This window comes from Sorghum bicolor, unplaced genomic scaffold (genome assembly GCF_000003195.3).
Source record: "Sorghum bicolor cultivar BTx623 unplaced genomic scaffold, Sorghum_bicolor_NCBIv3 super_41, whole genome shotgun sequence".
In the NCBI taxonomy this organism is placed as follows: domain Eukaryota; kingdom Viridiplantae; phylum Streptophyta; class Magnoliopsida; order Poales; family Poaceae; genus Sorghum; species Sorghum bicolor.
In genome coordinates, this window is record NW_018396416.1 from 163,073 (window position 1) to 187,907 (window position 24,835).

General features: G+C 47.4%; 2 protein-coding genes across 2 annotated transcripts; both read right to left on the reverse strand.

Moving 5' to 3' along the window:
* Window positions 1–19,341: 19,341 nt before the first annotated feature.
* Window positions 19,342–20,165, reverse strand: LOC110431513. The gene is made up of 2 exons (XM_021450613.1): window positions 19,842–20,165; window positions 19,342–19,383 (listed from the first exon to the last, which is right to left on the reverse strand). Exons 1-2 carry the CDS (start codon window positions 20,163–20,165, stop codon window positions 19,342–19,344), a joined length of 366 nt encoding a protein of 121 aa, XP_021306288.1.
* Window positions 20,166–20,173: 8 nt separating this feature from the next.
* LOC110431514 lies at window positions 20,174–20,893 on the reverse strand. Its single transcript, XM_021450614.1, has one exon. It carries the CDS (start codon window positions 20,891–20,893, stop codon window positions 20,174–20,176), a length of 720 nt encoding a protein of 239 aa, XP_021306289.1.
* Between the last annotated feature and the right edge of the window lie 3,942 nt (window positions 20,894–24,835).

Below are 24,835 nucleotides of genomic sequence, written 5' to 3' on the forward strand. Positions count from 1 at the left end.
ACTATCTCCAAACAGATAGAACCTAGATTCCACTTGAGCCTCTTCACCAAGGAGTACCATCGTGTGCGTCCAAAATAGTTTCTTAGCCTATGGTGCATTAGGCACAAATCGTGTACCTATTGTGCACCGAAACTAACACTATCTCCAAAGAGACCGAAGTGAGATTCTATATGACACACGTCATCTAGGAGTTCTATTGGGTGCTTCCAAATATATTTCGAAGCATATGGTACATTCCATGCAATTCGTGCACCTATCTGTCATCCAGTTTAGCACTATCTCCAAACAAAGCAAACTAAGCTTCCACTTGTGCCCCTTTACCTAGGGTGCATCCAAAATGGTTTCTTAGCCTATGATGCATTTGGCGCAAACTGTGTCCCTATCTTGCACCAAAACTAACTCTGTCTCCAAACAGACCGAAGCGAGATTCCATATGACACATGTCATTTAGGAGTTCTATTGGGGTGCGTCCAAATGGATTTCTTAGCATATGGTATGTTCCATGCAAACCGTGCACCTATCTTGCATCAAGATTAGCACTATCTCCAAACAGATCGAACCGACCTTCCACATGAGCCTCTTCACCTAGGATTATCTTCGGGTGCTTCCATAATGGTTTCTGAGCCTATGGTGCATTATGCTCAGACCATGCACCAATCTTGCACCTAAACAAACACTGTCTCCAAGCAGATGGAAGCGAGATTCCATATGACACACATGACCTTGGAGTTCTATCGGTGAAAGGTCCTAATATGGCTAGAGGGGGGGTGAATAGCCTATTTAAAAAATCTACAAGGCACTAGAGCAAAGGATTAATATAACAAAAGGCGTAAAGCAAATTTGCTCTAGCTCTACAAGAGTTGCAAGCCACCTATATAAAAATTCTAGTTGTTATAATCACTAGGCACAAGCAAAGACTATGTCACTAATCTCTACAACTAGTTACAACAAGTTACTACTAGCCAAAACTAGGAACTACTAGTTACAACTAATTTGCAAGAAAGTAAAGAGGTGAGTGATAATTATACCGATATGTAGAGGATGAACCAATCACAATGTATATCAATATATTCACCGGGAGAATACCAATCACAATATTGACACTTGTATTTTTCTCCTGAGGTTCACGTGCTTGCCGGCACGCTAGTCCCCGTTGTGTCGACCAACACTTCGTGGTCCGGCGGTTAATTGGGATTCCACACCCAAGCTCACCACGAGCACCGCAAGGACCTACCACAAGTGATGTAGCTCAATGACACGCGCAATCCCTAGAGTGGCCTTTGGCACTCTGCCGGGGAATAAGCCCAAGAACCCCTCACAAATATCACCTTGATTGGGGGCGGACACAATCACCAAATCCCCTCACCAATCAACAAATCCACAACCGTCTAGGTGATGGCAATCACCAAGAGTAATAAGAAATCCACAATCACAATCACAACCTAGTGCCACAAATATGAATCACAAATGCATGAACACTAGGGTTTCCTCAACTCCTCTCACCAAAGAGAACCAACCATGGGAATGTAGAGGAGAGGGAGGAGATCCTCTTGGAGCTCTCAAATCGATCTCTAGAGCTTGCTCTCTCACTTGAATGGAGCACAAATCCTTGGGAGTGAGAGAGGAGAAGGGGAGAGCTTTTCTTTTCTTGGAGTTCTTCAAGAGAGCAAGAAAGAGGAATGGATTGAGGAGAAAGAAAGGAAGGGGTGAGACCCGACCTTATCCTCTGCCAGCCACTCATCCGACCGTTGCAGCAGCCTAAACTCGTGAGAAAATCCAGTGCGGATAGGAAATAATTCCAGGCGCACACGCTTTTGACCGTTGGCGTGGGTGAACTAAAGTACCAGAAAATTTCCAGTGCGGGTAGGAAATAATTCCGATCGACCCCTCTCTGTTGCAAGCACAAATACTAGAAAATCCAGGTAGGGCAGTGAATAAATCCGATCGACCCCTTGGTGTTTGGGCAAGACTACTAGCTCGGTTTTCTAACTCAAAACCCCTTTTTAAGTTGCTAACTTTCCCACGAAGTACCAAAAACAATTGAGCACTTAAGTTAGCATTTTCACAAATAATTTTTAGGGTTTTCTCAAGTATTCTCACCACGTCACTAAGCGCAATGCATATGCAAAAGAGACTCACACTTAGTGGCACTAGATAACCATTGCAATTAAAGATTTCTCCTCTTTATAGTACGGTTATCTATCCTAAATCCACTCACACCCTCTAGGTGTCTTGAGTGGCAAAACAAAATGGCCCTATTAAAAATACCTTTGCCTTGAGCCCATTTTGTTCTCTTTCTTCTTTTCCAAGTTGGAGCACTTGAATATCATATTTTGGTCATCTCCATCACCATGACCATCATCTAGCTCCATCACTTGGTGTGTACCAACCTATCTTTGTATTTCACTCATGACAAAGATTAGTACACATAGGTTTCTTCAATTATCCAAAACCAAACTAGGGCTTTCAATCTCCCCCTTTTTGGTAATTGATGACAACCTTTTCACAAAGATATTCAATAAAACTTTTTAGGTTCATGTTGCTTGCCCAAGCATTTTACCATGTGTAAAGGGTATGGACAAGTTTCATAAACCCGAATTGGTAGCATTGGCTCCCCCTACATATGTGCTAAGAGTTTGGATTTGAAAGCTTGCACATATGCTTTAGATAGGAAACATAGGAGACAATGGCTACCAAATGATGCTAAGGCGTAAAGAATGGACCTTTGAACCGTGATACCAATCGGAGTTGCCATTTGAACACCATCCTTAGCACCATGGTTAGTTAGATAGCACTTGCAAACATAAACACTAGATACCTCGTGAGATCAACATTATAAACAAGGATCTAGTACCACTTGTAAAAACGAAACATGCAAGGAACATCTAACTAACATCCTATGCATGCTAGTAATTAATTTCATCAAACAATTTTATAACTAGCAAGCATCACACAAGCATGTATTAAAAGAAATTGTGCTATGCAAGCAAGCATATGTAATGCACATCCAAATGCAACATCCAAATTTATGAGCTTGCTCCCCCTACTTGTGTGCTTTTAAAAAAAATTGATCCCCTTCTTTTAGCAAAACCTATCTTTGTGAATTACTTCTCCCCCTTTGTCATCGATGACCACAAAAGGTGAGCTCAAATTTTAGATAGGTTGTGTGAAACCATGATATGCGAGGATCAGTTTCCCAAATTTGGTTCAATCTAGATTACATGCCTAAGATATTCAACTCGGTTTGATCCAATGGCAAGCTTTTTCACACCCCATTTTAAGGGTTATCTTGACAATGTTGAGTTAAACACTTATAGCTTATTTTCTAGATCAAACACTAGGATTGCAAGCCCACAAACATGTCATATGCTACCACTAGATCATTTCAAACATAGAAGCAATAGTGGTACCATACAATCATAAAATTCATTTTATTTTCATGAATGAGCCTAGGATATGTGAGGAATGACTAGATGCACTAAACAAATCCTTAGCAAAGGATGGATGACATGTCAATCAATTTTACCTTACTTTGCTCAAAGGAGAGGCATGTCATATAAGTGGAGGTGCATCAACACATATTTGAGAAATCCAATATATTCAATTCATTTCTTAGCTTGCAAAACCTCTTCTCATCAAGTGGCTTGGTGAATATATCAGCAAGTTGATCATCGGTGCCTATACTTTCAATGCAAATGTCCACTTTTTGTTGGTGATCTCTTATGAAGTGATGGCGGACATCTATATGCTTTGTTCTTGAATGTTGAACTGGGTTGTTAGTGAGCTTCACTGCACTCTCATTATCACATAGCAATGGCACTTGTTTGAACTTGATTCCAAAATCATTCAAAGTAGCCTTCATCCAAAGTAATTGAGCACAACAATTACCAGCTGAAATATACTCTGCTTCGGCGTTGAAAGTGCTACACTATTTTGCTTCTTTGATGACCAAGACACAAGTGATCTTCCCAATAATTGACATGTGCCTAATGTGCTCTTTCTCTCAACTTTGCATCCCGCATAATCAGAGTCAGAATAACCAATTAACTCAAAACTTGCTCCTTTGGGATACCACAATCCAACATTTTGTGTATGTTTCAAGTACCTCAATATTCTTTTTGTTGCCTTCAAATGACTTTCTCTTGGTGAGGCTTGAAATCTAGCACACATGCATACACTAAACATCACATCCGGCCTTGATGCAGTCACATAGAGTAGGCTTCCAATCATAGACCGATACAACTTTTGATCCACCATGTTGCCACTAGCATCACTATCCAAGTTTCCATTAGTTCCCATAGGTGTGCTAATTGACTTTGCATCATCCATGCCAAACTTCTTGAGCATGTCTTTAATATACTTGCCTTGACTTACAAATGTGCCATTCTTCATTTGCTTGATTTGAAGACCAAGGAAGTAACTAAGCTCACCAATCATGGACATCTCAAACACATTTGCCATCATATTTCCAAATTCTTTACAAAATTCTTGATTGGTTGATCCAAATATAATGTCATCAACATAGATTTACAACACAAACAAGTCATTGCCTATCTTTTTAGTGAAGAGAGTGGTGTCAACCTTACCCATAATAAACCCTTTGGTGAGTAAGAAATCCCTTAACATCTCATACCATGCTCTTGGTGCTTGTTTTAAACCATACAAAGCTTTCTTTAACTTGTAAACATGGTTGGGCTTCTTGTCATCTTCAAAACCGGGAGGTTGCTCAACATAAACCAACTCATTTATGTACCCATTCAAAAATGCACTCTTCACATCCATTTGATATAACTTGATGTTGTGAGCACAAGCATAGGCTAACAAAATCCTAATTGCTTCCAATCTAGCAACCGGGGCATATGTTTCACCAAAGTCAAGACCTTCAATTTGTGTGTATCCTTGAGCTACCAATCTTGCTTTGTTCCTTATCACTATCCCATCTTGATCTTGTTTGTTTCGAAAGACCCATTTGGTTCCAATCACATTATGATACTTAGGCCTCTCTACTAACTCCCATACTTGATTTCTAGTAAAATTGTTTAGCTCTTCATGCATAGCATTTACCGAATCAACATCTCTCAATGCTTCTTCTATCTTCTTTGGTTCAATGGATGATACAAACGAGAAATGTTCACAAAATGATGCCAATCTTGATCTAGTTTGCACACCTCTTGATATATCACCAATGATATGATCCAATGGATGATCTCTTGCAATATTTGTTGGTTGGAGTATTTGCACTTGATTGCTTGCACTTGGTTGATCATTTGATTGGGATGGTGTACTAGCTTCATGTTGTTGATCTTGCACTTGAGATGATGAACTAGCTTGATTTTGGTCATGAGGCGCACTAGCTTGCACACTAGAGGTAGGAAGCACTTGATCTTTGTCATCTTGAACATCAATTACCTCTCTTGGCCTAATATCACCAATTTCCATTCTCTTCATTGCATCGGCCAATTGTGTGCCTCTCACATCATCCAAGTTCTCTTCTTCATCTTGAGAGCTGCCGACGAAAGCTAGTCGGCAGTCTACCTTGGGGTATACCCACGGTAGTAGTTTATCGGTAGACGGTGCGCAAACTACGAACTCGATGGTGACGCAAGACACGGACAAGCTTTTTATCCAGGTTCGGCCGCCGGGTTGGCGTAATACCTACGTCCTGCGTCTGGTTGTATTCATTTGTGTTGAGAGAATATGATATCCTAGGGGGGTCCCTTGTCTCTCCTTATATAGTCCGGAGGACAGGGTTACAGATCTGGAAACTAATCCTAGTCGGTTACAATTGCCATAGATAGTTCGATATCAATTCATATTCTAACCGACTAGAATCCTGTTTGATCTCCACGTCTTGTTTCCTTGCGCGAAACTCCAAGCTGTCGGATCAAACCTTGAGCTTGTCTCGTAATGGGCCAAGCCTCCTGGCCCAAGTCTAGCCGTAAGGGTATAGGGGTCTATACCCCCACAGCTAGTCCCCGAGCACCATGTATTGTGATGTAACACGTCGTCTTGAGCTTCTTCGATCAGTGAGGCTTGACGTCTTCAGTAAACAAAAGAATCGCCCAAACAGTTGCAACGGTACTTTGACCAACTCAATAGACAGTTGATCAATATTGACATCGAAGAAGCTGATTGTTCGAAGAATGCATGGTGCTCTAAATTAAAAAAGATTTCTTTCCTGGTGAAGTGTGCCCACTTTACTTTTTAGAAAAGTATAAACCTCAAAAAAGCAAGCATATTCACCGCAAGGTGAAGTGTGCCCACTTAGTCCCCGAGCCTGGTAGTAGGTGACGTAGGCACGTGGTGCCAGGGTCAAAAGAAAAGTCCTCAAAGAAATTCTAAAACTGAGATGCATCGCCAGATGCATCGTACCGATGTAGTCCCCGAGCTTGCTGGAAGGCGAAGTATGAGCCTTGTAGCGAGGTCTAAAAAATTATAATTGAATTTACTAGTTCATCAGCAATCGAATAGACTAATTGCCCAGTCCCCGGGCGTATAATTGTTTGACGGCCAATCCCCAAGCATCGAGCGCTCAGTGGTCGGTGCGATATATTAAAGTTCGGAGCTGATAGACTGGGCGACCAGTCCCCGAGCATCAAATGCTCGGTGGTCGGTACAGTCCTTGGCGTCTGGGTTGATATACTGGGCGACCAGTCCCCGAGCATCAAGTGCTCGTTGGTCGGGGCAGTCCTTGGCGTCCGAGTTGATGGACTGGGCGACCAGTCCCCGAGCATCAAGTGCTCGGTGGTCGGTGCAGTCCTTGGCGTCCGAGTTGATAGACTGGGCGACCAGTCCCCGAGCATCAAGTGCTCGGTGGTCGGTGCAGTCCTTGGCGTCCGAGTTGATAGACTGGGCGACCAGTCCCCGAGCATCAAGTGCTCGGTGGTCGGTACAGTCCCCGAATTGTTGACTCTCTGCCATATTTGTCTTCTTGTTTTTGAAAAAATCTTTCCATATAAAGTTGACGTGACGAGACCTTCTGATGGTGTGTTAGATGGATGCATGAGAAGTTGCGCCTGGCAACTGTGCAGCCGCCCTTTGCGTGGTTTGAAAAAAGGAAACCATCAATTGGTACGAAAACTCCTCTGCATTAATTGTCTATAATCACTGAAAACCGAAACGCCGCATCCGCCGCATGGCCCGCCCACTTCCCGAGAATACAGGAAGTGGGAGGGGTGGAGCTGCGGGTTATAAGAGCTGGACAGTTCCGCCTGCACTGCTTACCCTGCCATTGCCATCAGGCCTTCTTCTTTTGCCTCCTTCAATCACCTTCATCTTCGTAACCCAAGTCCACTTCCTCACCTCCAATGGCGAAGAGCGACTCCAAGAAGAGGGCCGAACTGATGGCCAGGGAGTGGAAAATGTCCCGCAGCACCACCAAGTCCCTCGGTGACCTCGTCGAGATGGGACTCCTGCATAGCTCGGAGCTCGGCGGCTGGAGAGCGCCGGAAGGGGAGAGCTTCCCCGACCCTCGTGCCGGTGAGGTCGTTGTGTTCGAAGATTTCATTAAGAGGGGCTTTGGGGTTCCTGTTCATCCTTTTCTTCAAGGCCTTCTTTTGTATTATGAGATCGGGATTTGCAATCTGCACCCGAACTCAATTCTCCTTATCTCCACTTTTATTCATCTGTGCGAGGCCTATGTTGGTATAGTGCCGCACTTCGATCTTTTTCGTTATCTTTTCTGCTTGAGGAAAAAGGGGGCGGTTGGAGGCTCCAAGGTTGCAGGTGGAGTATACCTCAACCTTCGTGATGGAATGAAGAACCGCTACCTGCACTGTCCATGGAACACTTCCTTGACCGAATGGTATAGGAAGTGGTTTTACATCAGGGAGGAACCAGGCAGCTCCACGTTCTGCGACGTGGGATACATTCCTGAGAAGAGGGTGAGCTGGACCGACCGCCCGGAGTTCGACGGTCAAGTGGCGGATCTCATGAAGTTGATCGACTGGTCGCGCCTGGACGGGCTTGGCGTTGTCGACAACTTCATTTGTCGTCGGGTGATGCCCTGCCAGAAGAGGGTGCACTCGGCGTACGAGTATGCCGGAAGCGTGGACCCGACCAGGATGCGACCGGAGATCTTGGAGAAGGCGGAGGTACAGCAGCTGTTGAACGAGCTGTTCAACTTCGCGGACGGAGGCTTCATAGGTGGCAGTGATCGGGTGCAAGCCTTCAAGTTAGGACGACCAGCACCAAAGGTATGTTGCAGATTATTTTGTTTTAGCATTCGTATATTGTCTGCAGCTGACTCATCTTTGTTGCTTTTGCAGATCGGCGATGTCGACCGGTGCACAGTGTATGTATCACTGGCACCGGGGATGGAGAATCCTGCGGGAGAAGTCCCGCCAGAGGAGGACGCTGCTCGGTGTACTCATTACACCAGCAGTGAGGAGGAACAAGCCCGCCCTGTCCCGACCACCGAGGAAAGGGTGGCGGGGAAAAGGCCAATGCCTGCGGATCCGTCGCCGGCGGCGACACTGCCGGCAGAGAGCAGCCAAGCGCCGAAGCGCCGTCGGCTCGTGCGGATCGTTGACGACGACGACGACGAGGAGGCCGCACCGTCGCTAGTTCGACGTCCTCGGAGCCGCCCGGATAGTGCGCCGGCCACTACTGATCGGGTGGCCAGCGACCCTCCTGCACCGCGCGTTGTCGAGATGGGAGCGCAGGTGCTAGCTGGCCGGACGAGGAGGAGGTTCACCGCGACCCACCGTCGATCGGACCTGTAAGTGTTCGACTTACGTATTTTGGCTTTTTTTTATACTTTTGTTCTTTTAGCGCGCCGTCGGATGTCAACCCCGGCCATGCCGCCGGCCAGGGGACGGGTGAGCCTGCCTGCGCTGCTGAAGACGCGGCGCCGCAGACCACGAAGCAGCCTGCGGCTGCAGCCGTGCCTGTGAGCACCGAGGAGCCCCCTGCCGCGGCACCGACCACGGCGAGCAGCCCGGCCAGGGCTGAGGAGGCTACAGGGGCACCTCCCCCAGCGAACGCCATAGAAGGGGAGGGGAGAGCCCCGACCCCTCCTCCCGCCGAGCAGAGCGAAGTCCCCACGCCGACCCGAGCAGGGGCCGCTTCGACTGCAGGATCCCCGGGTCTGGCCCGGGGGCCAGTAATGCCTTCGACTACTACCGGGGGCAATACGAGGGTTGAGGAGGAAACCCAAGCGGCCTCCGACGACAAGGTGGAGGAGATTGAAGGTTGTCCCCGCGATGGCCGCCAACACGTGTATGTGTGGCGCCAACGCGGGGATCACTTCATCGGGCATGAGGAGCTCGCCGAGACCGAGGAGGCCGCCAGGGTCGAGCGCGCGGCCAAACGCCTCGTCGACGAAGTCAAGGTAAGCGGTTCTTTACGATGTTGTACATTCTGTGCGTTGTCTTGCTTGGTTGTCAATGTTCGTTTTGTAGGGCGCGATGAAAACGGCGAAGTACCGGAAACGGTGCTTTGACCAGATAGAAGGCGTTGTGGCCGAGAACAAGGCCCTGGCCGCGGAGGTGGACCCGCTGCGATCGGAGGTTGGGGAGAAAATGGCCGAGATGAATGCCCAAGAGGAGCATCGTCTCGAGCTTACCCGTCGCTTGGCCGACCAGTACCGTCAGCGAGAAGGTTAGTCACGCCCTCCGAGCACCTGCGTGTATCTGTGTAGTTTGCTTTGCTGACCAGGTTATGATTCATTTAGACCTGGAGGAGGAGGTGACGCACCTCCGACAGGAGAAGGAGCAGCTCAGCCAAGAGCTCGCTGGTGCGCTGGAGTCCGGGCGTCGAACAGGAGAGGAGTTGGGTCGTAAGGACCGGGAGTTATCTGGTAATACGCATCGCCTCGTTATCTGCCCCTTGTCACCCCCTTTGTTTTTTTGATATGTCGAAGATAACGTCCTGCTTGACTTGCAGTGCTCAAGGTGAACGCCAAGAAACACCTGGATGAGCTGGTCAAGGACTTGGACTCCTGGAAGGTCAACTGTTGTAAGATCTGGAAGGGGGTATCCCCGGTCCTGGATCTGATCAGTCCCGAGCTCCCGGAGAGCCAGCCCCGCGCGCCGAAGTTGACTCCGGTGGAGAAGGCGCAACGGGCGTGGGACTGGCTCCAGCAATTTGTGAAGGACGCTGGGGAGTTCGCTGCCGTGCATGTCCTTAGCATGGTGCGCGCCCACTACCCCCTAGTCGACTTGTCCAGGCTGGAGAAGGGGTACCCCAAGGAGGTCGCCCCGCAGGAGGCGGACGAGCTTCGGGGTGGTCTGTTGGACTTGTCGTCGATGGTGATCGGCGACATCAACCTGTGCGGAACGGCCACTCCCCCCGACCAGCCAGGCTCAGACAGGTCGGCCAGGGAGCTGTCGGGCGCGTCCGTTGCGGGAGATGGGCGGTCGACGCCTGCGGTCTCGACCAGCCAGGCGCCGGTGGCCCCGACTCCTTCGTCCGGGCAGCAGGGCCAAACGGGTGATCAGCCCGAGCAGTTAGGCCGATAGGGTAGTCTGTAGGAATAGACTAGCGTCTGCCCGTCAGGGTATTTATTGTAAACTTTGTATGTAAAGTTTGTAATAAAACTTGCTTTTGTCATGACCGTTATTTTGAGCGCTGTACAATTTTCTGAGTGACATGTCACCGTATTCGACTTTGTAGTCGCTAGGAGCTTCCATTGCAGAAGGTTTGCCAAGAGTTCTGCGTGCAACAAAGTATAGGCAAAAAATAGAAAACTTTATTATTGACAATTATAAGATATTTACAAGCGAAAGTTATTAGAACTTATGGGTAAAATCATCGAAGTTTGTCTATATGCCAAGAGTTAGGCACGCGTGTCCCGTCTGGGTATGCCAATCTGTAGGACGTGGGTCGTGTGACTTCGGCGACCACGAAGGGTCCTTCCCAGGGAGTGGAGAGCTTGTGCATTCCCTCTTGGCTTGTTCTCCACCTAAGTACCAGGTCGCCGGCCACGAAGGAACGGTCCTTGACGTTCTTGTTGTGGTATCGCCTGACTGCCGCGAGGTACTTTGCTGTTCGGAGACAAGAATTCAAACGCTTTTCCTCCATGCAGTTGATTTCGAGTTCTCTGGCGTTGTCGGCTGTCGCCTGGTCAAAGTGTTCGATCCTAGGAGATCCGAAGGTTATGTCAGACGGCAGGACTGCCTCGGAGCCGTAGACCATGAAGTAGGGAGATACTCCTGTGTTTCGACTGGTCTGAGTTCGGAGGCCCCAGACCATGGCAGGTAACTCTTTCATCCATCGACCGGGTGCTCTGTCATTCTCGGTGTACAGCCTTTTCTTTAGGGCATCAATGATCATTCCGTTTGCGCGTTCAACTTGACCATTGGCCCGTGGATGAGCCACTGACACGTATTTTATGACTATGCCTCTGTCATCGTAGAAGTCCCAAAATGTGGTGCCAGTAAACTGAGTACCCAGGTCGGTGATTATGCTGTTCGGGATGCCGAATCTGTGTATGATTTGATTGAGGAACTCTACAGCCTTCTCGGAGGTTGCTTTGACCAGAGGCATGTATTCAATCCACTTGGAGAACCTGTCGATTAATATGAAAACAAACTTGAAGTTGCCGGGAGCTGGTTTAAATGGCCCGATCATGTCAAGCCCCCAGCAAGCGAAGGGCCAGGACGACGGGATGGTTTGAATTTCGTGAGCAGGTACGTGGGTCCTCTTAGCGAAAAACTGACATCCTTCGCAGTGTCGGACCAATTTTTCTGCGTCGTTGACCGCGGTTGGCCAATAAAAACCTGCCCGGAAGGCTTTTCCGACCAATGTTCTGGATGCGGCATGATTGCCGCAGGATCCAGCATGTATGTCTTCTAGGAGCTTGATACCATCATCCTGGGATATGCATTTGAGCAGTACCTCAGAGCTTGCGTTTTTTCGCATAAGTTTGCTGTCGACCAGGATGTAGTTCTTTGACCGTCGAATGAGGCGCTCGTTCTCTGTCTTGTCCAGAAAGCCTGTCCCGTCCGTTATATACTTGATGAAAGGGGTACGCCAGTCATGACCACCGGTTGTCGGAGTGGCATCGTCTATGAGCATTGCCTCAGTGGGTTGCTTGTCGACCAGGGAGGAGCCTACGCTGGGCTCGTGGATGTCCTGGATGAAAATACCCCGCGGGATCTGGGCCCGAGATGATCCTAATTTTGACAACGCATCTGCTGCCTGGTTCTTATCCCGGACCACATGGATGTACTCTATGCCGTAGAAGTTGGTTTCCCATTTGCGAATTTCTTTGCAGTAGAGATCCATCTTTTCGTGGGTTGCCTCCCACTCCTTGTTGAGCTGATTGATAACCAAAGCAGAGTCGCCATAGACATAGAGGCGTTTGACTCCCAGCTCAACGGCTAGCCTTATGCCGTGCAGGCATGCTTCGTATTCGGCGACATTGTTTGATGCCGGAAAGAGGATCCTAAGGACGTAACGCAGTTTGTCCTTGTTAGGCGACACGAACAGTATCCCAGCGCCGGCACCGTTGATGTTCAAGGACCCGTCAAAGAACATTGACCAGTGGTCGGAGACATCGGGAACAGGAAGCTCGTTGAGATCCGTCCACTCAGCAATGAAATCGACCAAAGCCTGAGACTTAACTGTGGTGCGGCTCTGGAACTCTAGGGAAAATGGGCATAACTCCATTGCCCATTTTACGATTCTGCCATTGGCATCTTTATTGCGCAGAATGTCCCCGAGAGGGAAATTGGTGGTCACCGAGACTCGATGGCCGTCGAAGTAATGTTTCAGCTTTCTTGACGTTATTAGGATAGCGTATATGAGCTTCTGTATCTGTGGGTACCTGGCCTTGGACTCGTTTAAGACCTCACTTATGAAGTAAACGGGTCTCTGGACTTTATAGGCATGACCTGGCTCATCTCGCTCGACCACTATTGATGTGGAAACAACCCTGTCGATTGCAGCAATGTAAAGGAGTAGGTCTTCATCGGGCTGAGGCGCTGTAAGGACAGGTGGCGAAGTGAGAAAAGTCTTGAGCTGAGTGAATGCGGCGTCGGCTTCCTCTGTCCAAGAAAATTTTTCCGACGCTTTCAAGAGTTTGAAGAAAGGGAGGCCTTTTTCTCCTAGTCTTGAGATGAAGCGACTGAGGGCGGCCATACATCCGGTAAGCTTCTGAATATCCTTGACATTCTTAGGCGGCCGCATGTCGAGTACTGCTTTTACTTTTGAAGGGTTTGGTCGTATGCCGTCACGACTGACAACGTTGCCGAGTAGTATACCAGAAGGAACACCAAAGATGCACTTTTTGGGGTTAAGCTTCCACTTGTACCGATTAAGCGCCTTGAAAGTTCGGTCTAAGTTGTCGATTAGGGTGCTTGCGTCCCTTGTTTTTACGACCACGTCGTCTACATAGGCCTCGACGTGGTCATCACGAATCTCGTCGTGGAGGCATTGCTGGATAGCCCGTTGATAAGTGGCTCCGGTGTTTTTTAGTCCGAAGGACATGGTCGTGTAGCAGTATGCGCCAAAAGGAGTAATGAAGGATGTTTTTATCTGATCGTCTTCCTTTAGCGAGATCGGGTGATAACCAGAGTAGCAATCTAGAAAAGAGAGGAGTTCGCATCCGGCCGTTGAGTCGACCACCTCGTCGATGCGAGGGAGACCAAAAGGATCTTTAGGACAGTGTTTATTGAGATCAGTGTAATCAACACACATTCTCCATTCATTGTTCTTTTTGCGTACAAGAACCGGATTGGCGAGCCAATCGGGATGATACACTTCTTTTATGAATCCGGCTGCTAGAAGTCGTGTTATTTCTGTCCTAATAGCCTCCTTTTTTTCACGAGCGAACCGTCGCAGCTTTTGCTTGATTGGTCTTGCGGTCTTCGAGACATTTAAGGAGTGCTCGATCAGGTTTCGTGGGACGCCGGGCATGTCTACGGGTTTCCATGCAAAAACGCTCACGTTGTCCCTTAGAAACCTGACGAGCGCGTCTTCCTATTTTGGATCCAGATTGGCCCCGATGAGGGCCGTCTTTTCGGGGCTGCCGTTGACCAGCTGTACTTCCTTGTACTCCTTGGATTTTGAATTCTTCTTGGCTGTCTCCTGCTCGGGTAGTCGAAGCTGGTCGGGGGGCAGCTGCGCGGCTTGGGTTGCTGTTTCTGCCATGCGGATTGAGAGGTCTATTGCTTCGGTGATCTTGAAGCTCTCTTCTTCGCAGGTATACGCGGTATAGACGTTGCCTCTGATGGTTAAGACACCCTTCTCCGTAGGCATCTTAAGGACCAGGTATGAGTAGTGCGGGACTGCCATGAACTTTAAGACACCCGTCGAAGTCCGCGACCACGAAGTTGATAAACTCTGTCCGAAAGTGGTCGGGTGTGCCGAATTGGACAGGCAATGTTATCTGTCCGAGGGGCACTGAGCTCTGACCTGGCAAAACCCCCCAGAATTGGGCATCGTAGGGTTTTAGTTGTGCAGGAGATATCTTGAGAGCGGGCAGGCTGTTGCGGAAGAGGATGTCGATGGAGCTTCCCCCGTCCACGAGCACGCGCTCGAATCTGATGCTGTTGATGCAAGGGTCCAGGATCAGAGGGAAACGACCTGGCTCTGGGATAGCGGCCCACTGGTCCTTCCTGCTGAATGAGATCTCCCTATGCGACCACGGGGGAAATTTTGGGTCTGCGATCAGCCCATCCGTACTGTCTATGTTGAGGCAGGCTCTTTTTAATAGCTTTCTTTCTCGCTTAGATTCGATGGAGACCTTGCCCCCGAAGATGGAGTGGACCATGTCAGTGGGGCTGACATATTGGTGTCGGGGGTCCCTATCTTGGTCCTCATCCTCGTCTTCGTGGTCGTGCCCATCTCGCTTGCCGTTTTTCTTAGCGGAGTCGTCTTGGGCGGCCCGCCGTGTATAGATGCTTTTGAGGACGCGGCACTCTTCCATGGTATGATTAGACTTTGGATGTAGTTGGCACGGTCCCTTCAACGTTTTGTTGTAGTCTTCTTGGTAGTCCCGCCGCCCGTTGGGACGCTTGACCGTATTTACTTCGTGGTCGTAGTCACGGGGGCGCTTTCCTCTGAAATCGTCGCGGTTTTCGCGCCGCCGATCCCAACCTTCTCTGTGATCGTGGTTGTCGGGGCGGCGGTTGTTCCTGTTGTCGTATCGACCGCGACCGTCATCTCGCCGGGGAGGCTGGTCGGGACTTCTCGCATCGTCTCGGATTAGTTTTTCCGCGTCGTCGGCGTCGGCATAATTTTTGGCCGTGGTGAGGAGCTCCGCCACCGTCGTTGGTCGTTTACGCAACAGCTTGTTCCTTAGCGCTTCATGGAAGCGCAGGCCCTTGATGAAGGCAGAGATTGCCTCGTCGTGGGAAATCTTCGGGATCTTAAGGCGCATATCCGAGAATCGTCGGATGTAATCGCGCAGAGGTTCATTTTTCCTATCCCTTATCCTTTCGAGGTCATACTTATTTCCAGGCTGCTCGCATGTGGCGATGAAGTTGTCGATGAAAGCCTGGCGTAGCTCTTCCCAAGGGTCGAAGGAGTCCTCAGGCAAGCCAAGAAGCCACTGATGACCAGCCTGGTCGAGGACTACGGGGAAGTAGTTGGCCATGACGTGCTCATCTCCCGCTGCTGATCGGACGACGATTTCATAGAGAGTGATCCAGTTCTCTGGATTTTCCTTGCCATCGTATTTTTTAAGTTTTTCGAGCTTGAAGTTGCGGGGCCACACGACCTGGCGGAGGTGTGAGGAAAATTGCCTTAGGCCCGGAGGGCCGTGTGTTGCATCGTACTCGATACGGCGCAGGTTTTCGTGGGCTGCTCTCTCTGTGGCACGCCTGTTGATGCGGTCCCGGGCATCTTTGGGAGGGATGTTGTGCCAAAGATCCCTGTGTTGGTTCACTTCTTGACCGCGTCTGCGGTTCTGTTCACGGTGACCGTCGGTGTCCCGACCACCCTCGTCGCGCCGTGAATCGTTTCGATGGTTGTCGGGAGAGCGGCTACGGCGACGCCTGCTTGGAGGTGGTGAGGTCCGGCTACGATCAGTCTGGTCGGAGGTGGCTTCTGTGTAAGAGACGTCCTGGACTCTCTTGAGCAGAGTGGCTGTCTGTCCCATTGCGGCGATCAGGTGTGCTCGGATGCTGGTCCGGACTCCTTGGCACTCAGGGGTATCAGGGAGCCGATCTAGATTAGCCATGGCGACAGCCACGTTGGCGCTTGGCGTCTTGTAGACTGGCTGGTCCCCGACCATGTCAAAAGCGCCGTTGAGATTATGCAGTGGAATTTGTTGTTGCTCATCCGCACGTCGTCGGGCGCGATCGGCGTTGCGCTGCTCGCGGAGTTGCCTTTGCTCGTCCGTTTCTCCATCGACGACCGGTTCGTCGGCGCTGACGTTGAAGACAATATCTCCTCGCCGAGGGGGGAATACCGGGAAACGAGGGAAACCCGGAGGGTGTGAGGGCAAATCCAGGTCGTAGTCCTCGTCTTCGGTGTTTATAACTTCGGTGGGGACGGACCCGGTGCTCGAGTTGGTGCTGGAAGCCTGGCCGTCCCGTGGTTCTTGGACTGTCACCATGTTGACGTAGTGACGATCGTTCCTTTTTGGCGACCAACCCGCTTTGCTGAAAACGGATTGGATGTGCCGCGAGTAGAGAGAGGCCGAGTTGTTCAGGCCGCAAGGATAGTCTCCCTTCTTGAGCTTGACGGATCGTCCTGAGGGAGTTGAGGTTATCGTCAGGGGCGTTCCCAGCCGTTCGTGTGTAACAACACGAGTTGGCCGACGGGATTTGAAAAAATCCGTTGGAGCAGCTTGATGAGGCTGACACAGGATTCCGTCCACTAGTTGGGAGGCTTCAAGTAGCTTGGAATCAGCGCGATCGAGCGCTTGGAGAAGGTCCGAGCAGCCGATCTTCTTTCCCTTATAGTGCGGGAGCGGTGGTCGGGCGCTCGGTGCCGCCACGCGAGTGGTCGGAGACGACGTGGTCTCAGATCGGATTTGAGTTTCTTTTGAAACCGTGGTCGTGAGGCCGTCGCTGCACGTCGTCCACGTTATCTGGCCGACGGTGAACGTGAGGCCTTCAGGTACGGTCGCGGAAGCTGGGATCGTAACCATCTTTTTTGCCAGAGAAGTTGCACGCACACCCCCTACCTGGCACGCCACTGTCGACGAAAGCTAGTCGGCAGTCTACCTTGGGGTATACCCACGGTAGTAGTTTATCGGTAGACGGTGCGCAAACTACGAACTCGATGGTGACGCAAGACATGGACAAGCTTTTTATCCAGGTTCGGCCGCCGGGTTGGCGTAATACCTACGTCCTGCGTCTGGTTGTATTGATTTGTGTTGAGAGAATATGATATCCTCGGGGGGTCCCTTGTCTCTCCTTATATAGTCCGGAGGACAGGGTTACAGATCTGGAAACTAATCCTAGTCGGTTACAATTGACATAGATAGTTCGATATCAATTCCTATTCTAACCGACTAGAATCCTGTTTGATCTCCACGTCTTGTTTCCTTGCGCGAAACTCCAAGCTGTCGGATCAAACCTTGAGCTTGTCTCGTAATGGGCCAAGCCTCCTGGCCCAAGTCTAGCCGTAAGGGTATAGGGGTCTATACCCCCACAAGAGCCTTGAGTTCCATCAAATTCAACATCATGCAATTCCTCAAGTTGACCACTTCCCAAATTCCATACTCTATATGCTTTGCTTAAAGTGGAGTAACCAAGCAAGAAGCCTTCATCAACTTTCTTGTCAAACTTGCTCAATCGAGTGCCCTTTCTCAATATGTAGCATTTGCATCCAAATACTCGGAAGTATGATATGTTGGGCTTTCTTCCATTTAATGTCTCATAAGGTGTCTTCTCTAGGAATGGATGACAATAGAGTCTATTGCTATAGAAGCATGCCGTGTTGATTGCTTCGGCCCAAAATGAATGACTCACATTATACTCATTTAGCATTGATCTTGCCATATCAATTAAAGTTCTATTTTTCCTTTCGACTAGCCCATTGGATTGTGGTGTATACTTGGCTGAGAATTGATGCTTGATTCCTAACTCATCACATAGCTCATCAACTCTTGTATTCTTAAACTCACTTCCATTGTCACTTCTCACTTTCTTGATGGTGGTCTCATACTCATTTTGCATTCTTTTGATGAATAGCTTGAAAATGTCATATGTCTCACTCTTGTCACTAAGAAATGCCACCCAAGTGTATCTAGTGAAATCATCCACAATCACAAATCCATATTTGTGGCCTCCAATGCTAGTGTATGTTGTTGGCCCAAACAAATCCATATGCATCAACTCAAATGGCTTACAAGTACTCATGATGCTCTTCTTTGGATGAGTGTTGCCAACTTGCTTTCTGGCTTAACATGCACTACAAAATTTATCCTTCTCAAATGTGACATCCTTCAAGCCTCTAACTAGATCATGCTTTACTAACTTGTTGAGTTGCTTCATTCCAACATGACCAAGCCTTCTATGCCATAGCCAACCCATGCTTGATTTGGAGAGCAAGCATGTTGACAATTGAGCTTCACTTGTGTTGAAATCAACAAGATAGAGATTGCCATATCTAAACCCCTTGAAAGCAACATTTGATCCATCAACACTAACCACTTCAACATCATCAATACCAAATATACACTTGTAGCCAAGATCACACAATTAAGCAATTGATAGCAAATTGAAGTTCAAGCTCTCCACTAGCATCACATTGGAAATGGACATATCATTTGAAATTGCAATCTTGCCAAGACCAATCACATCACCTCCACTATTGTCTCCAAATGTGATACTCCTTACACCACCATCATTTGGCTTGATTTCTTAGAACATTTTTGATTCACCGGTCATGTGTTGAGTGCACCCACTATCAAGAATCCAATGCCTTCCTCCGGCTTTGTAATTTACCTACAAAACAAACCAATATTTCTTAGGTACCCATACTTGTTTGGGTCCTTGGAGGTTAGTGGCTAAGCTTTTTGGTACCCAAATGGACTTCTTCTTTGAACCCACAATTGGTGTACCAACAAACTTAGCATGCACACCCTTCTCACCCTTGGTAAGCACATAACAAGAACCAAAAGAAATGTAAGATACATTAGCATTTTTCTTATTCTTGTTCATTTTATTGCAATTAAGCTCTAGGTGCCCAACTTGCTTGCATCTATTGCAATAACAACCATTGCTCTTCACAAAGCTAGGCTTGTGAGTTGCAAAGGCCGTCTTGCCTTTCTTGGGGGTGTAGCCTAATCCCTCTTTGTTGAGAGAAAAGCGTTGGCTACCCAAACACTTAAGCAAGTGGGCCTCACCGCCATAGGCCTTGCCTAGAGCGTGAGTAAGCTCATCCACCTCCCTCTTGAGGGTCTCATTCTCAATCATGAGGGATGCATCACAAGTGAAACCATCACTCATACTTGAGCTTGAGTCGGTTGTGGTGGATGAACAGCTACAAGAAGGGTTAGCTTGTGATATAACAATAGGTTTATAAAAGGATTCATCCACAATATCACAAGTTAGTCCAATGCTTCTTGTCTCCTTCACGTCCTCCACCTTTGCTTGATCAAGAAGAATAGAGTGAGCTTTTGCAAGCTTGGTGTGAGCGTTCTCAAGTTCCTCATGGTCTTCCTTTAGACACTCATGAGACGCTTGGAGCTCCCTAAGGGACTTCTCAAGATCTTCGACTTTCTTGAGTAAGCCCTTACACTCCTTTCTCTTCTTTTGGAAGCCTTCATTTAGTTGCTCACACATGTCCATGAGCTCCTCCTTGGAAGGGTCCTCATCATCATCACTACAAGAATCATCATCATCACATGCATCATCATTATATGTTACCTTGGTGGCCTTAGCCATGAGGCATGTTGATGTAGCATCATCAAAGAGAGATGGTTTGTTGGAAATAGCAACACCACCGAAAGCCTTCTTCATGGCCTCCAACTCCTTCTCATCATCACTATCTTCATCATCACCGGCATCACTATCCCACGTGACAATATAGCCACCACCCTTCTTGTTCTTCTTAAAGCTCATTTTCTTGGACTTCTTCTCCTTCCTCTCATTATTGTCCTTCTTATTGTTGTTTTCATCATCATCATCATCAAGATGTGGACAATTGGCCACCACATGATCGGGGCTCTTGCATTTGAAGCAAAGCCTTCCATTGCCATTGCCTTTGGTGAAGTCTCTTCTCTTTCTTGCACCATAGCCCTTCTTCTTCGTGAACTTGCCCATCTTGCGGACTAGAAGTGCCATAGCCTATCATCACTATCCATTTCTTCCTCACTTGACTCTTCTTTCTTGCTCTTGCCCTTGGAGGAGGATGAAGCCTTGAATGCCATACTCTTCTCTTTCTTGTCATTCTTTTCCCTCTTGTCTTGTTCTCCTTCACTAAGATCATCATTGTATTGAGCATCGGTCATTATGTCACCAAGCACTTCATTTGGAGTCACCTTGCTCAATCCTTCTCTAAAGATCATTCTTCTCAAAGTAGAGAATCTCTTTGGCAAACACATGAGGAACTTATGTGAGATGTCCTCGTCCTTCACTTTCTCTCCAAGGTTCTTGAGATCATTGACAATCACTTGGAGTCTATAGAACATTTCAGGAATAGACTCATCTTTTTCCATCTTGAAGTTGAATAGCTTGTCCTTGAGCATATACAACTTGGCACTCTTGACATTTTGGTTGCCCTCATATATCTCAATCAATCTTTGCCACACTTCACTTGCTTTCTCAAGATCTTTGATTTGTTCAAACACTTTTGAATCAATCCCTTGATATATGGCATTTAGAGCGGCATTATTGCATTGTTGGTTGATTTCATCCTTGTCGGTGATATTATCGGGATCAAGGATAACAAAGTCATTATTGGTCACATTCCACACTTTGGTATGAATGGTACCAAGGTGCATCTTCATCTTTCTCTTCCATTGATCAAAAGATGTGGTGCCATCAAACATTGGTGGTTTGCCCCCAACATGGTTGAACACAACATGAGCCATAATTTGCACACTGAGGTTGTTAAGCCTTCACTAAACGGTGACCACGGCTCTAATACCACTTGAAAGGTCCTAATATGGCTAGACGGGGGGTGAATAGCCTATTTAAAAAATCTACAAGGCACTAGAGCAAAGGATTAATATAACAAAAGGCGTAAAGCAAATTTGCTCTAGCTCTACAAGAGTTGCAAGCCACCTATATAAAAATTCTAGTGGTTATAATCACTAGGCACAAGCAAAGACTATGTCACTAATCTCTACAACTAGTTACAACTAGTTACTACTAGCCAAAACTAGGAACTACTAGTTACAACTAATTTGCAAGAAAGTAAAGAGGTGAGTGATAATTATACCGATATGTAGAGGATGAACCAATCACAATGTATATCAATATATTCACCGGGAGAATACCAATCACAATATTGACACTTGTATTTTTCTCCTGAGGTTCACGTGCTTGCCGGCACGCTAGTCCCCGTTGTGTCGACCAACACTTCGTGGTTCGGCGGTTAATTGGGATTCCACACCCAAGCTCACCACGAGCACCGCAAGGACCTACCACAAGAGAGGTAGCTCAATGACACGCGCAATCCACTAGAGTGGCTTTTGGCACTCCGCCGGGGAATAAGCCCAAGAACCCCTCACAAATATCACCTTGATTGGGGGCGGACACAATCACCAAATCCCCTCACCAATCAACAAATCCACAACCGTCTAGGTGACGATAATCACCAAGAGTAATAAGAAATCCACAATCACAATCACAACCTAGTGCCACAAATATGAATCACAAATGCATGAACACTAGGGTTTCCTCAACTCCTCTCACCAAAGAGAACCAACCATGGGAATGGAGAGGAGAGGGAGGAGATCCTCTTGGAGCTCTCAAATCGATCTCTAGAGCTTGCTCTCTCACTTGAATGGAGCACAAATCCTTGGGAGTGAGAGAGGAGAAGGGGAGAGCTTTTCTTTTCTTGGAGTTCTTCAAGAGAGCAAGAAAGGGGAATGGATTGAGGAGAAAGAAAGGAAGGGGTGAGACCCGACCTTATCCTCTGCCAGCCACTCATCCGACCGTTGCAGCAGCCTAAACTCACGAGAAAATCCAGTGCGGATAGGAAATAATTCCAGGTCCACACGCTTTTGACCGTTGGCGTGGGTGAACTAAAGTACCAGAAAATTTCCAGTGCGGGTAGGAAATAATTCCGATCGACCCCTCTCTGTTGCAAGCACAAATACTAGAAAATCCAGGTAGGGCAGTGAATAAATCCGATCGACCCCTTGCTGTTTGGGCAAGACTACTAGCTCGGTTTTCTAACTCAAAACCCCTTTTTAAGTTGCTAACTTTAACACGAAGTACCAAAAACAATTGAGCACTTAAGTTAGCATTTTCACAAATAATTTTTAGGGTTTTCTCAAGTATTCTCACCACATCACTAAGCGCAATGCATATGCAAAAGAGACTCACACTTAGTGGCACTAGATAACCATTGTAATTAAAGATTTCTCCTTTTTATAGTACGGTTATCTATCCTAAATCCACTCACACCCTCTAGGTGTCTTGAGTGGCAAAACAAAATGGCCCTATTAAAAATACCTTTGCCTTGAGCCCATTTTGTTCTCTTTCTTCTTTTCCAAGTTGGAGCACTTGAATATCATATTTTGGTCATCTCCATCACCATGACCATCATCTAGCTCCATCACTTGGTGTGTACCAACCTATCTTTGTATTTCACTCATGACAAAGATTAGTACACATAGGTTTCATCAATTATCCAAAACCAAACTAGGGCTTTCAATCGGGTGTGTCCAAATTGATTTCCGAGAATATGGTTTGTTCCATGCAAACCATACACCTATCTTGCATCAAGATTAGCACTATCTTCAAATAGACCGAACCGAGCTTTCACTTGAGCCTCTTCACCTAGGAGTACCATCGGGAACTTTCACAATGGTTTCTGAGCCTATGGTGCACTGGGGACAAACCATGCACCTATCTTGCACCGAAACTAATACTATCTCCAAATGGACTGAAGCGAGATTCCATATGATACACTTCATCTAGTAGTTCCATCGGGTGCATCTACAGTTCCATCAGGTGTGTCCAAATTGATCTCTGAGCATATGGTATGTTCCATTCAAACCGTGCACCTATCTTGCATCAAGATTAGAACTATCTCCAAACAGATAGAACCAAGATTCCACTTGAGCCCTTCACCAAGGAGTACCATCGTGTGCATCCAAAATAGTTTCTTAGCCTATGGTGCATTAGGCACAAACCGTGTACCTATCTTGCACCGAAACTAACACTATGTCCAAAGAGACTGAAGTTAGATTCTATGTGACACACGTCATCTAGGAGTTCTATTGGGTGCTTCTAAATATATTTCTAAGCATATGGTACGTTCGATGCAATTCGTGCACTTATCTTGCATCAAGATTAGCACTACTCTAAACAAATCAAACTGAGCTTCCACTTGAGCCCCTTTATCCAGGAGTATCATCGGGTGCATCCAAAATGGTTTCTTAGCCTATGATGCATTAGGCGCAAACTATGTACCTATCTTGCACCAAAACTAACTCCGTCTCCAAACAGACCGAAGCGAGATTCCATATGACACATGTCATTTAGGAGTTCTATAGGGGTGCGTCCAAATGGATTTCTTAGCATATGGTTTGTTCCATGCAAATTGTGCACCTATCTTGCATCAAGATTAGCATTATCTCCAAATAGATCAAACCGACCGGCCAACGTGAGCCTTTTCACCATGGATTATCATCAGGTGCTTCCAAAATGGTTTCTGAGCCTATGGTGCATTATGCGCAAACCATGCACCAATCTTGCACCTAAACTAACACTATCTCCAAACAGATTGAAGCGAGATTCCATATGACACACATGATCTAGAAGTTCTATCGGGTGCGTCCAAATTGATTTCTAAGAATATGGTACGTTCCATGCAAACCGTACACCTATCTTTCATCAAGATTAGCACCATCTCCAAACAGACCGAACCGAGCTTTCACTTGAGCCTCTTCACCTAGGAGTACCATCGGGAACTTCCACAACAATTTCTGAGCCTATGGTGCACTGGGCACAAACCATGCAACTATCTTACACCGAAACTAATACTATCTCCAACTAGACCGAAGCGAGATTCCATATGATACACTTCATCTAGTAGTTCCATCGGGTGGATCTACAGTTCCATCGGGTTTCTCCAAATTGATTTCTGAGCATATGGTATGTTTCATGCAAACCGTGCACCTATCTTGCACCAAGATTAGAACTATCTCCAAACAGACAGTATCAAGATTCCACTTGAGCCTCTTCACCATGGAGTACCATCGTGTGCGTCCAAAATAGTTTCTTAGCCTATGGTGAATTAGGCACAAACCGCGTACCTATCTTGCACCGAAACTAACTTTGTCTCCAAACAAACCGAAGCGAGATTCCATATGACACATGTCATCTAGGAGTTCTATTAGGGTGCGTCCAAATGGATTTCTTAGCATATGGTATGTTCCATGCAAATCGTGCACGTATCTTGCATCAAGATTAGCACTATCTCCAAATAGATCAAATCGACCTTCCACTTGAGCCTCTTCACCTAGGATTATCATCGGGTGCTTCCAAAATGGTTTCTGAGCCTATGGTGCATTATGCGCAAACCATGCACCAATCTTGCACCTAAAATAACACTATCTCCAAACAGATTGAAGCGAGATTCCATATGACACACATGATCTAGAAGTTCTATCGGGTGCGTCCAAATTGATTTCTAAGAATATGGTACGCTTCCATGCAAACCGTACACCTATCTTTCATCACGATTAGCACCATCTCCAGACGGACCGAACCGAGGCTTTCACTTGAGCCTCTTCACCTAGGAGTACCATCGGGAA